Source organism: Melospiza georgiana, chromosome 1 (genome assembly GCF_028018845.1).
Source record: "Melospiza georgiana isolate bMelGeo1 chromosome 1, bMelGeo1.pri, whole genome shotgun sequence".
Classification (NCBI taxonomy): Eukaryota; Metazoa; Chordata; class Aves; order Passeriformes; family Passerellidae; genus Melospiza; species Melospiza georgiana.
Genome location: NC_080430.1, coordinates 23,446,551 through 23,460,619, shown reverse-complemented (window position 1 = coordinate 23,460,619; position 14,069 = coordinate 23,446,551). Strand labels below are relative to the sequence as shown.

The 14,069-nt window shown below is 37.8% G+C and overlaps 1 protein-coding gene across 6 annotated transcripts in view; it reads right to left on the bottom strand.

Moving 5' to 3' along the window:
• Nucleotides 1-14,069, bottom strand: part of CDK14 (cyclin dependent kinase 14) — a 351,806-nt gene that overhangs the window by 113,430 nt on the left and 224,307 nt on the right. For all 6 annotated transcript variants that reach the window (XM_058021900.1, XM_058021892.1, XM_058021917.1 and 3 more), the window contains one exon: nucleotides 13,860-13,908. In XM_058021900.1, coding sequence (XP_057877883.1) covers nucleotides 13,860-13,908 — 49 coding nt within the window. The remainder of the gene's footprint in view (nucleotides 1-13,859; nucleotides 13,909-14,069) is intronic.

Genomic DNA, 14,069 nt, shown 5'->3' with positions numbered 1-14,069 from the left:
TAAGTAAATGACATTATTTCATTCAGTTTCCAGCAGTTTCTCTTAGATATAGGTATTTCCCATAAAAAGTATTTCCTAAAAAATTTTAATTAGAACATGCCTTACTATTTTGTCCCAGAAAGAATTTAGCAATTACTTCTTTTTGATTTTACATGGCACCACCAATCAACTGTTTTAATTCTGTCAGCATCCCAATTAGGCCAGTATTAAAGATACTAATTATGGAAGACATAGTACATTACTTACACCACAACAGACCACTACTGAATATGCCAGATTCATAGATTACTGGAAGATCTTTGCTGTAAGTGCAATTAATGAAGAAAAACAACACAGTGGTGACATCTAGTCAGAAGCTTTTGATTATTCTGAAATTCTTTAAATGGCATGAATCTTCTGATCAAGGTGAATGTTTTTTAAAGGCTGTCTGTGTGCACCTCAGAAAGCTGAACAGAATAACCTCGGAAAATAAACAGAGCTAAAAATAATTACTAACACCTCAATCATTTTATGAGCTATTATTTCACCAGAAAATGGAGATAATATAATTTTAATCCTGAACAAAACTCTTCAAGGTTTATGTTCTCTATAAACCTTTCAGTGAGAACTGAAAATATAAGTTAGTAATGCAGTAAATGCCTTAACAAATATATCAGATTTTTCACTTAATGCTTTTTACAGGCTTAAACCAAACTGAGTGAAAGAAAATCACCTTTTACAGTCTGACTCTTAAAGGAAGAATGCCTTTCTGTTATGCTTTTTAAAATAAGGCATGGTGAATTTATATCATCTTCAGTGAATCTTGGGGCATGATAAAAGGAAGAAAAATATAGCAGTGGAGTTAACATTCCATAGTATTCTTTCTCACATATTTATTTCCTCACTGGCTGGACATAGGTGAAAAAGAAAAAAAAAAAAGGAGGGAATAAGCCCCCATCCCCCAACACAGAAATAGCTGAATTAAACCTTTGGCACACAGTGCAGTCAAAGCTCTGTGTTTTTCCTCATGCCACCTTTGACAACCTGAATTGCTTCTCTCCAAATAAATCCATGCAAAAGATATTCTGAAGAAAAAGAAAAAAAGCTCTGATTTTCAAATTTGTCAACTGGATGCACCCATTAGGGAAGTAAACAAAATCTTCCTTATTTTCCCTTTTCCAGCTGTCTTCCTGGACCTATTACCTTTAGAAAACAAACAAAGACAGAACTAAGTGCTAGTAAATAAACATTAATACTGCTCTATGAATCTCTACCCTTTTGTCTGATATTTTATCGTCTTGGGTTTAAGAAGTTTTAATTTCATTCTAATGTAAATAAGAACTGGTTTGTTTGCTCAGTACTTCAACAAGACTTTGCTAAAAGGTTGCAGCATGCAGGCAGTGCCCTGAGAAGGGTGACCTTCCTTTAGTCAGTGAAGCCAAAGATCATTTATCAGAGTTAACCTACAAATCTGTCTTGCTGGGGCCTCAGATCCATCAACCACTTGGAAGCAGCTACTTGCCCTGTCCTCCCACTGCTGCCTAAAACACTGCATGGGTCTGATCTTTTCTATTACTGTATACCTCTCAGCTAATAAAATATATTTTTGTGGCTATGGAACTAACAGGAGTACTTTGTATTTATTTATACGGCTCATTAAAGGCGGAGAGAGATTTGGAGGCAGAGAGAATGCCCCAAGCCTGGAAAGCTCAGGAAGACAGACCCCAGGCACATGCATGTATTTAACTTTATGCAGATGAGTTGCCTGGCTGAACCCAAGGAGACTGAGCAATTACGTAAAAGCAGGCATCCTGGTATTTTTGCAACCATGCTTCCAAGCTAAGGCACGAGAGGGAAATGATGCAGGACTGGTAAATACTGAGAGGAAGAGACTGAAATGGTGGTAATGAGGGCATATGGGCAATATAGTCTAGCTATGCAGTCAAGAACACTTAATTAGGTATTATTATGTCTGTATTTGGGCAGACTTGCATCACATAGAGCTAGCTGCAGCTCCCTGACCCTCGGGCACTTGGTCCAGGTGGCACAGGGTGGGACACCACCTTCACACCAGCACTGCGGTGCCGAAAGCGCCGTTCCTCCTCCAGAGCCACTCTCCTGATTTAGCACACCACTTTCTCTTTACATTAACGCAGACAGAAACTTTCTAAAGTGAACTTTAGGTCCTCTTTGAGTAGGGAGAACCAGTCAGGCTGAAAATCCAGTGTCTGACACCAAAGGCAGTAAAACTTGTTAAGAGACAAATATGCTTGTGTTAACGTATGAACTTGACTTTGGACTTGAATGAGGGAAAAAAAACTCTAGGTTTCTTATGCAGGGACCACCATGAAAGGAGAAAACAGTGATCTCTCTAGTACTCAATTTGGAGACAATGTAACATTATTTTTATATTTTTTTTTTAAAGGAGAACACTACATATCCACACTTACCTGTATTGAAATGTCCTTCTAAAGAGTTGCATGAATTTAACATATGTGTTTATGTTTTTTATCCATAAACATCTTGGAGGTGAATCATCAAGTCACAAACTCCATCTATTTTAGTCACCAATTACTGAAATACAAGGATCTTAAGTGCCTGTACTCATATATGTACGAAGATGTAGTGCTGACACTCAGAAATTGGCTTGCAGTAGGGAAGAACTCAACCCTGAACTATTTTTGCAAATTCTATCCTGTCAAAGCATCATGAAAGAGAGACAGCTAAGCAGGGAGTTACTGCTATTTAGGCATAAATCAGCATAGGTGATTTAAGAGCTAAAATCAAAATTTTTATCTATAAAAGTGACCACTAAAGGTCAGATTTCCCAAAGAGCCAGCTATCACTAAAAATTGACTGCCAGCAGAGCCTGGGCCACTTCTAAGAATGAAAAAAAGCAAGTGGATTCTCAAAAGGTATTGCACACATGGAATTGCACACACAAAAAACCAAAATTGAATTTACTGGTTGCTTGGAATCCATGAAGCTCCGGTCATGTGTGCTGTCACTGAACTGGATGGGCAGGTAAATAAACATCTGGGTCTCATTTTAGGGTGTTAAAAGAATATTAAGCTTTTGCAAAAGCAGATATTTGAGGCTGTCAAGTCTTAGCAGATTCCAAACTGAGAAAAGAAGCCTGAAGTCAAGGACCACAAACAACTGATAAATTCACTATCTGAGCATAACCCCATCTGATTCCCAGAAAGGAAAGCAGCAGTTCTGAGTCTGCCTGAACTATCTAGGGGACATGAGAAGGGTTAAATATGAGAAAGAGATCACTGACATAAAAACAGGGAACAGGAGCTTTGTGAAGAAAGAGAGGAAGAGGCAAAATTATGGAGGATTTTGAAAAGGATAAGAAGGGGCTCAAAAATAATGGAGTAAACCAGCCAGTGTTGGGAAGCGAATTAAACAATACACAAAAAACCAAAATTGAATTTACTGGTTGCTTGTTATATGATCTGAATAAGGATGTTGATCAGCAGAGGATGTGAGAAGTCTATTATGATAATCAAGATCAGAATGATAAAGTTGGTTGGGAAGACAAGAAGGTATCTTGGAAAAGCTGGAAAGAAAAAAAAAAAGGTAAAATGTATATATCATTCTGGATGCATAGTTTGGGGATATTTCTTATTTTTCTTTTCCTAAGACTTTAGGCCTAAGTGACAAAGAATCCTAGCAGAACAGTGCAAGCAGGGAGCTTCACCAGGAATATGCTCAGGGGCGCACAGGGAACAGTAGGAATCTCTCTGCTGAAGCCTTATTGCTGAATTGAATTCACAGGGGCAGTCAAAGAGCCTGACTGCTCAGCTACTGAGTGTCCACACTGCCCCTGAGTCACTTTGCCCATGTCAGCAGCATGCTCCAAACTCACTCCTGCACACAGCCCAGGGACCATTCCCATGCCAGGGACCATTCCCAAAATGCAGCAGGTTCTGTGCTCCTACAAGCAAGCTACGCCATATATTACACTAGAACACAACTCCTATGGTCTGCCACACGTGTGTTACTTTATTCTGGAAATTTTGATGTAAAAACCTGAGGCTGAACTACCCCAAAGCAATAGCTGCACCTGCAGCTGCACGGGGACCACACCAAGCCCCCAGGGGATGCATGCCCCAGTGCTGCTCAGCACAGCCGCAGCCAAGGCCTCTCACATGGCCTCGGGGCCAGCAGACAGTCCCTGGCTCTGCTTTAGTTTGCAGCACAGACATGGGCTGTAGCTGACAGAAAAATGATATTCACCAAACACTGTCTGTCAACATCTCAGGAAAATTCATGCCCTCATGGTTGCCGAATAAAGCTTGACTCAAGGGCACTGTAAGGATCAAATATGAAAGAAATAAAAGGAATGTAACAGCATTCTGCAAAAGTCATAATGCTGCAGGAAGGCCAATAATGATCCACAGCATGATTTTTTTATGTCAGGGTGGTGAAATTAGTTTGGGGCACACAAACAGTACATAGTAATAAATAGAACTTTAAAACTGCCGTAAAATTAAACCAAAGAAGGCAACACAAAAGTGATGGTCCATTCTTAACATGCAATGATGTTGGAGTGAAAAGCATAAATTTAACCTACTTTTACAAGATTTCCTTACCAGAGACCATTGATAACCAAATATCTGTACCACACATATCCAAACAGTATCAATCTTTTAAAATTATTCTGTATTCCCAAACAATAGGAACACAAAAGGAAACAATGCATTTGTAAGAATGTGACAGAAGTAAAAAATTTACTTTTTCAATTTAAACTCTTTGCAGTAGGATTCTGAGTTTATAAATCCAACATGAAAAATTAGGTCCTTTATTCATTTGTATTTTCAGCCTCCTATTGCAGCAGTGATCATAAAACAAACACAGCTGGCATCTTTATTATTTTATTCACTGAAGGATTTAGCTGGACAAACATCACAAAGATGGTGGCTGTTTTCATTGAATTTATGATCAAATATGCTCCAGCATAAGATCAACTCTGTTACATCAATTATTATGTGATGTGAATAATTTAACAGAAAGTTGTCTATTTGTAAATCAGATCTTAGGGATAGAAATTCAGCTGAGGTAGCAGCCAGTGGATATACACAATATTACAGAATTTAAAAGGATGCCAGCCATTTGTGAGTCACATTTAGTGATAAACATTGTCACTTGTATTTTGCTATCTAGTGAGCGGCTAATTCATGAAAAAAGATTTCAAAATTTTATTTTAAACTTTAATTAAATTCATCTTTATCAGAGAACAATTTAACTTTACTGATGCTTTTCAAAATTACAGAATATATTTCCTATAAAGACTTAATTCAAAACAATAAACAAACTACCATCAACATCATATTTTGGGGGTTTTTTCCATAGATTTTCACCAGAGTGTGTCGTTCAGCCTAATGCCAGGAGAGCTATAATAATTTTAACGCAGAATGTGTGCCTTAGGATATGGGATTGACTCAGTGCCTGCAAGAAAAAGGTCAGTTCCCTTTGGAACCACTTGCCTCTCTGCCCTGCAGCAATGGCAGGTGCACCAGCCCTGTGCTGGGGCTCGTTATTCACAGCGTGCTGCTGCAGACACACAATCCAGCCTCTCTGGTTCAGTGCAGCAGCAGGCTGAGAGTCTCCATCTCCCCATTCTGACACGGGTCAAGCAGGCACTGAACACATATACACGATGACCTGCTTGCAACCAGCATCTTTCACAAATCCCCAAACAAGAGCTCAGAATTTTCTTAGCTAGTTTCATTTAAAGGAATCACTAAATTTAAGTATTAAACTGTTTGGCTAGCAAATAACTTAAAGTTATGAAAAAAATCACTGTTTTCACCAGTCTCCTACAGTAATATGTGTTTCTGTGACACTAATTAAAAAAAAAAAAAAAGGGAAAACCTGCATGAAAAAGCAAAAATTCTCATTTCTCTGTACTATATGGCAGGCAAGATGTCAGAAATCTTTAGGCAGATACACGAGGCACCACACCCAAAAATGCAGGAAAGGAAGTGATTAACATTTTCTTGGATGAATTTTGAGAGACAGTTGGAGGAGATGTTCATGAATGGCAATACCTGAATACCAGTGATCTTGCCATGGAAAATGTGGTGGTCAAAATAACACTAAAAACCCTCCATGAAATCCTCATAAAAGTCAGTATTTGCCTAAGGCAAAGACAGTTTATGATGTTTACATCACTGCAGAAATCTTAACTATTGTCATAAGTCTCTGGCTGGCAACAGAGATGAACAGCATGAGTTCTGAGATTGGCTTAAACCATCTGCAGGGGTGACAAAACCCAGGAACATTATTCATATTTTTATACTTACTGCCTGTCTGCATCATCTCTCAAAATTATCTATGTTTCTGAGACCCTAAGATGAGAACCAAAGGAACTCCTCAGTTAAAGAAAAATTATCAGTAATACAGAACAAACAGCAGAGGATAATATCAAGCCACATGATCCAAGAGCAGTTGCTTAGCACTGAGCACTTTTGAATGCCAACCCAGTTCTCAAGTTGCCTATCATTTTCACTCTCCTTTTGGAAGAATCTTGCCTTTAATGGCTACATGCAAATAATGAGGGAGCCAGCAGCAAGGTCTACTTTATTTATATGACTACTTTCACAGTATGTCTTTAATTCCTTATACAAATATTTTTAAAACATATCTCAGAGACTCAATTTTGTCAGCAATGTCATTATCTGGAGAAGAGAGATTTCAGCAGATAAACTAAGCACAGAACTCAAGCAAGAGGGTAGAATTCAGAATGTGAGGATATAGTGATGCCTGGTGCCTCTGATCAGAAAGTATTAGACTTCAAACCAAGAAATGAACACAGACACCATGGCAGTATATGAGTAACAGACTACCAAAAACATAATTCTGAGAAATTAATAAAACATTGGCATGTAGAAATGCAAGGAGAAAGAACAACTGGAAACATCTGAAGAGCTTATCAGAAAGTACTCAAAAACACTAATGAAGAACATACATTGGAAAAAAGTCATACCTGGAAACACCAAATAAACATGTCTATCTGATATATGTCTCAATATCCAAAGGAATTCTTAAGGAATTAGTGAGGATAGCAAACAAATGTAAGGCATCCTTTAAAAGTCTTTCCAGGAATTCTACACAAGACGAGCCAGTTCTCTCTCCTCATTTCTCTTCATAGGCTTATTACTGTAGATATGCTACTGTAACATTACCTAATTTTGCTCTGCATTCTAAAGTATGGTACTAGACTTAAAAAATACAAATATATGCCCATACTTCCTTTCTGGTTTACAAATAAAAGAAGTTTGGCAAATATTTGTTGGACACTGACACACAATATAGAAGGAAAGCACGGACAACAGAAACAGAAGACAATATGGACACAAAGTTAGATTTCAGAAAAATGACAAAATGGCAATCAAAAGAAGAGGTGACTAATGAAAAAAGCATCACATAAATTATTTTTTAAAGTGGACTTCATAATTGGTGGAACAAAACAACAAAAGATAATGTTTGATGCAATTTCTATTAAAAAATCTTGCTCTGTGGACAAACTCTGAAGACCTGGGATGTGATACACTATCTCAAGCACTGAAAACTGGCTGCCAGACCATAAGCAAAGGGTAATGATGAGTGGCAATGTGCTGAGTTGGAAGGGAAGTGTCCAGCTGTGTGCCAGAGGGATTAGCGTTAGTCACAGTTTTATTTAACATCTTTATTAATGACCTGGACTAAGGGATACCCTGCATACTGAATCAACTCCTAGATGATGCTAAATGCTGAAATAACCACAAAAGACAAAGATATTAGTACAAAGAAACTAACAGTATTGAGACATGTGGGCAGAAAATCTAAAAATAAGACAGAGCATAGAACACTACAAACAATTATTTCCACAGAAAAATAACCCCAAATATAGATAGGTCCAGAATTAACAATGCCAACAAACTCTAGTCCAATGCCAGATACTGGATTAAATGTTGCAGAACACAAGGAACATCCATGTACATTGGGGCTGTATTTCCACTGCTATCATGGATGGGAAAGGGTACAGGGCAGTAGCAATGTAATTTTAGTAAAGAAGCAGCATTGAGTTATTAGTGCTCTGAAACAAAAATGACAAAAGCTTTTGTGGTCCAGTTTAGGAGGCTTATTAGTATTTTTAACTGGGACAAGAGGATGTAACACAAAACCTAAAGCTTTAGGTTTTTTAAAGAGGGGGAATTTAGAATAAAGCAAGAATAAATTGACTGTCAGGCTAAACATGGTATCAATGAGGTCTGTTAGGAATAGTCTTCCCCCTAGGTTTGAAAAGGTATAACATTATAGCACTTTACGGTTGCTCCAATGTGAAAGAAAGATTGGAATATAAATCAGGAAGGATTTTTCAGCGTGGCGAAAGGATAAGCGGAGGAACTGCGGAGATGTTTCTCAGCCTTGGCTTCAATCAGCATCCCGTAATTCCGCACCGCGAGTTGACAATCGCCGCGGCGCGGGGGGCTCAGCACAGCGCGGAGCGCCGCGCACACAAAACAGCGCTGATGGGCGCAGGAAAAGGCGCTAATGTAAAAACGAGCAGCCTCCACCACCCCGAAATTAATTTATAATTTATAAAAATTAATTTTACCTTTTAAATGATAATGAATTAATCCATAAACCCCGCTAAGCAGAGAAATAAACAACAGGCGGCGCTGCTGGGCTGCGGGCGCCCCCTGGCGGACAGCGGCACTGCAGCGGCGGGAGGAGGGGCGGGGGCCGCGCCTCCATCGCGGGGCATGTCGCGACATGACTCCCCATACCCCCTCGGGCAACCGCCTGTTTCATGGGAAATAGAGAAAAAAACCACGAAAATACAAAATGCTTTTTGTTTCCAGCGCAACAGCATCGCTGCAGATCTTCAGGAGGCAGAGGCAGGTTTATATGCCTTTTTAAAAATACTTCAAAAAATATTTTCATCTTGTCTCCAGGACCCACCCCTGCTGCCCCAGCGTGATCCGTGGCTCCTCCTGGCCCCAGGACCCCAGCACACCTCTCTCGGTACTGCCTGACATCCTTACTGCTTCTTGGGTTTATCCTTCAGAAAGGTTTCCACAACCACAACACTAAAGCTTTTTGTTTCTATTGTGCTGGAGAGCTTGAGTATTCCTTCAGTGGTACTACGGGCTATGTTACAATGAGCGGGTGAAGGGACAGGAGGCAAAGAGATAAAAGTGACAATTAGGAGAGCGCTCTTCCTTTAATCAAAACCCAGCTAAGGCAAAGATTTTCTTAAAAACCCAAACAACAGAATCCCAAGGCAAAAATGCTTCCCAAGTCTCAGCTTTAACCAATTTCTTGAAGCAATGCTTGAAACAAGACACAGACTCAAACTACATGGGCTTGTCTCTATTCACTCCCTTTGCTTTCTTCAGGAAGTTTTCACTGAATAACATTCCCAAAATAGGGCAGTCCATCCTGGAATGCAACTTTTAAACACCCTGGCCTCAGAAAGGGAGGCCTCAAGTACAGAGGCCATCTTGTTAAAGGAAGGACTCCTCAGCAGTGGGACTGGTCGTGAGAATAAAGTGTTATTTATATAATAAATAAGCCATGTTGGGGAATTACAAAGTACTAGTCCTATTTATGCAGAGCAGAATTTGTTTTCAACTGCACCTTTTCTTTCCAACCTAATTTCTCACAATACAGCCCTTTATGGTAGAAGGATCTGAAAAAGCTTTTCATATCCTACCAAATATACACAAGGATAATTAGTTCTCTTTTGTTATTCTTCTGTAAGGGTTTATTATTGTGGAGAAGCTTTTGCAAATTGAAAGAGGTTGCATTGCATTCTGGAGGCAGAGCTGTTCTTGGTTTTTATTGTGTAGAGATAATTGAACAGAAAAGTTCAGGAAAAAAAGTGGAAATATAATTGTGAGGTCTATAGGAAGATCAGATTACCACATCTTAGTTCTCTTTAGGCCAGTATTTTATAATTACATTCCACACTATGTTATGTCATGCTATAGAGGTGAAGCTTCGTACTAGATAGAAGCAAACATCAATGCAAATTTTGTTTCTTAACTTTATAAGCATTACCACAAAATGTATAGATTCCATCTTATCTAATAAATCCTCTATATTCTTTAAGTAGTTTGACAACCAGTAAAGAAAGTCAGTGCTAAAGTCTCCAAAGAACTCAATTTACTGTAAGTAAAAGTTACTTTATTTGCCTCAAACACTTCCCAAAGTAGCCTCTAATATTAACCGATTCTATTTTAAGAATTTAAGGGATATGACATGTAATGATCCTGCTAGGTTTCACTTTGTCATTGCTGTTGAATTCCGGGCTTTTGAATAATTTCCAGTTAAACCAGGAATTAAACCACAATTGACTTGTATCCAATATCTTTCCATCATCCTGCTCTGCCTTTAAAATCATCTTGTGGAAGCTGATGCTGGTCAGGTGCAATTATTTTGCCCTCAAACTACTGTGTGTGACTTTTGGGAAGGTTTGGGGTTGGAGGTTTTTGCCTCTCTTCCTTTGGCCTTACAGACATGAAGCTGGTTTTACAGATACTGGAAGAGTGTTATTCTTCCTCCTACTAAACTCCCCTTACATAAATTGAATTAAAATGTACATTTTGAGGTAAAAGCCTCTTTGAAGGCTTCTAAACCCATATTCCCACCCTTACGTGCCATGACCTCAAACCATATTTTTAAACAAGAACAAGGATCAGCCTGTGCCTGCAAGATGGAATAGGAGATAGTGAAACTTCATTGTGTTTAGAAAGTTAAAGCTGTTCTCTTCCAATCCAGGAGCATGAAGTTCAATGTCACTGCTGTACAGTTTCTATGTGAAAATTCTTTAATTTTTTTTGCATTGCAGTTCCTCCCCTATAAAATGCAGCAGTGGGAGTTTGCATCAGTAGAAGTTTAATCATACATGTAAATCCTTACAAGACCATAAACGCTGCTCTTTAAGGTGTATATTTCAAAGCTACTGCAATGTTGAGAGGAAATCTGTACCAAAACCAATGCATATTTAAAAACAAAAGTCTGTATGCTTTTATCCCCATTTTAGGTCTCATGTTCATTGCCCTTAAAATAAGTAAGTACGTGACATATTTTGTGTCACCAAAAATCTTCCACAAATTAAATCAGGAAGTTGAAAAGGTTTTTTAACTTAAGACTGGAGACTGCTGCTTTTTGAAACGTGATAATAAAGAAAGAAAATTTCTGGAATGAATCAGTGTATCCCTGTGTTAAGTTTTACAGCTGGATTACAAACCCCTGGGAATTTGATGTCTCTAGTGGAAATGTTTATACATCCTTAACTACAGCTGTGCAAGCAAGCAGCCCTCTAATACAGCACACAGATAAAGATTTACACTGGAAAAAGAGAAAGCCCTTCACATTTCAAATGTAAATGATACATAATTTTGAGGCATTGAATATTTCCTATGATAGTAGAAATACCCATATGAAGCACTGAACTGTATGTATTGTCATTGCTTTCAATCCCTTCATTTAAGCTGAAAAATTGCAAATCCTTTATGTATAGAGCATTGAAAATGTATAAATATTTTTGAAGAGGTTTCATAGAATTTAAAAAGTTCTGGTCTTATTTGAGTCAGCCTGTGATGTGATCAGAACTTGTGTCAATTATGAAATCTTAAGAGACTGAAGCTGTTTCAAGCAAACTGGGTTTTGTTCTTTTTTGTGGTATTTTTGAATAGAGAAATTTCATGCAGTAGTCTTGAAGGAAATATAAGACAGCAACTTTTCAAATTCAAACCAATTATTGTACTTATTAATATATAACTGCTGTATTTTAATAGTCTAACTGCTGTTAAAATACAGAAAAAATACTTCAGTCCAGGCCTGCAGGATGGATGGAATGGCATGCCAGTATCTATTCACATTACTTAGGCAAATATATGCCTCCAAGCAAACACATTGAAATCAATATTAGTTTTCTTGTCCTTCTTTCCCAATCCAGATCTAATTGCCTGTGTTGTAATATAATTGCTTCTTCCAAGCTTTTGAATTTCACTAACTACTTTTAAAGAAAAAATCAACTTGCAATTTTTGCGATTGTAAAAGGATGGGATACAGGCCATAATAGTGATTTAATTTTTAAAAGGAAAGCTGTGACTTTCAGGAAATTGAATTGTATTCCAAGCAGTAAGGTTGAGGTACAGTCAAACATTTTAAGATGTCTGCAAGGATGACAACTGGCAAAATTATCTGAGATATTTACAAAAGCTAAATATGAGTTAATGTTTCTGTTGTTCCCTCTGCAGTAAACAGGAGATGGCCTCATCCATGAAAGCCACCAAATTAGGGTCCTAGATTGAACTGGATAAGCCAGGAACTTTTCTATAGAATACTGAAAGTCAATTAATGCAGGCTAGTGACCCTTAATGCCTTTGTGGAGGCCTGAGTTGGTTTCAGTGCCAGTTTTATTTCTCATTGCAGGAACTGTGAAGTTCCTGCTAACCAAGAAGGACCCAGGAGTTCTGCAACGTGAGCACAGGGCCATGGAAGATGCCTGGCACCACACAAGTACAGGTTTTGACTCAAAGGACAAACATTGATGGTATTACATTCAACAACTAATACCAAAAGTTTTTTAACAACAATCCTGCTATATTAAGAGATTCTTCCTCCTTCAATTGTCAACCACAATTTCAAAAGGTGGGGTGGGGGTTTTTTTGTGGTTTTTTGTTTGTTTGTTGTGATTTTGTTCTATTTGTTTGTTGGTTGGTTTTTAAAATGAAAACCCTGGAACAAATGGGTTTGGGAAGGAGCAGAAAGAGAAAAAATTAATAGAATGGCAAAGTGAATATAAACTTAATCACATTTTGGAAAAGTGACCACAGTATGGCTTATGCAGTTGTAGACACATTTCATTGCTAATAAATAAGAATATTGATAAAGAAATTTGATTTCTACTCTATTAATAATTTTTTTTCCCTTTACAATAAGGAAGCTTCTTCACCAAAACATTTTGTATCTTCAGTTTCAGTGGTGAACTTGGAGATGTAACAGTCTCCTGCTGATTAATCTCTTGAACTCTCTGGTAAATTTCCAACAAGACAGCCAGGTAGTAGCAAAAATAAAATTTTGAATTAGTACCAGAAAGAAAAGAGAAATGGTGGTACAGCAAAGGCTCAGCCTTGCTCAAAACTTCTGGTCAAAACAGAGTGGAGAAAAATTCAAACAGGTTTTCTGGCAAGACAAGTTGCTGACATAGCTGAAATCATCCAATTCAAACTCCATATGCTTTCTTCAAACTATAAAAGCTATTAATTGCTCAAGAGAGTGCAGTCCAAATATCCTGTCTACAAAGATTCTACATGTGCTGAGAAATCTTTTAGCAAACTTTACACAGATGATTATTTAGAATAATGCTGGTAGTGTGTTATTCAATCTGAACGCTCATGAGGCAACCTTTCTGGACTTTGAGCATGATATCTTTATACCAACGTCCATATGATGGAAATGTGAGCAAATTAAGGAAAAATTGAAAGGGGAAATAAAAGTGTAGTGAATTTACAGTAGGTTTTTCCATTCATAATTAAGATTACAACGGTATGGTCAGCAGCTCACAGCAATAGCCAGATGCACCTGGCAACAGGGGATGATCATGTGGGAACAACACTCAAAAGTGGATTAGAAACACATTATTTAAAAGTTTCCTGATTTTTATAGATGAACAGAGAAAACAAGATTCAAAACTGATGGCCCAAAGCAATAACACAATATTTCTCCATGAGCTCAATACACTTGCCAACAGCCCCAAGAAGAAAATATTATTCTATGCAGTTCCTTCGTATTTACAAGAAACTGAGTTAGATATGATAACTTCAGTACACCATTGAAGAGTCAAAAGTGCAATTAAAAAAAATACTTACTTATTCCATGCTTGTCTAAGGTTTTTAGGGCCGTACTGTGTAAACCGTTCTGTAAGAAAAAGGGGTACATTCAATTATTCACTAAACCCAGGGTTTATATTTAAAAAATATTTATTTACTGTCAATTTTCATAATTTCATAATTTCTATGCATCTTCTGCAGCTCAAGTCCTAAGACAAGGAAAGAAAACTAACCTATGAACAATTGCCA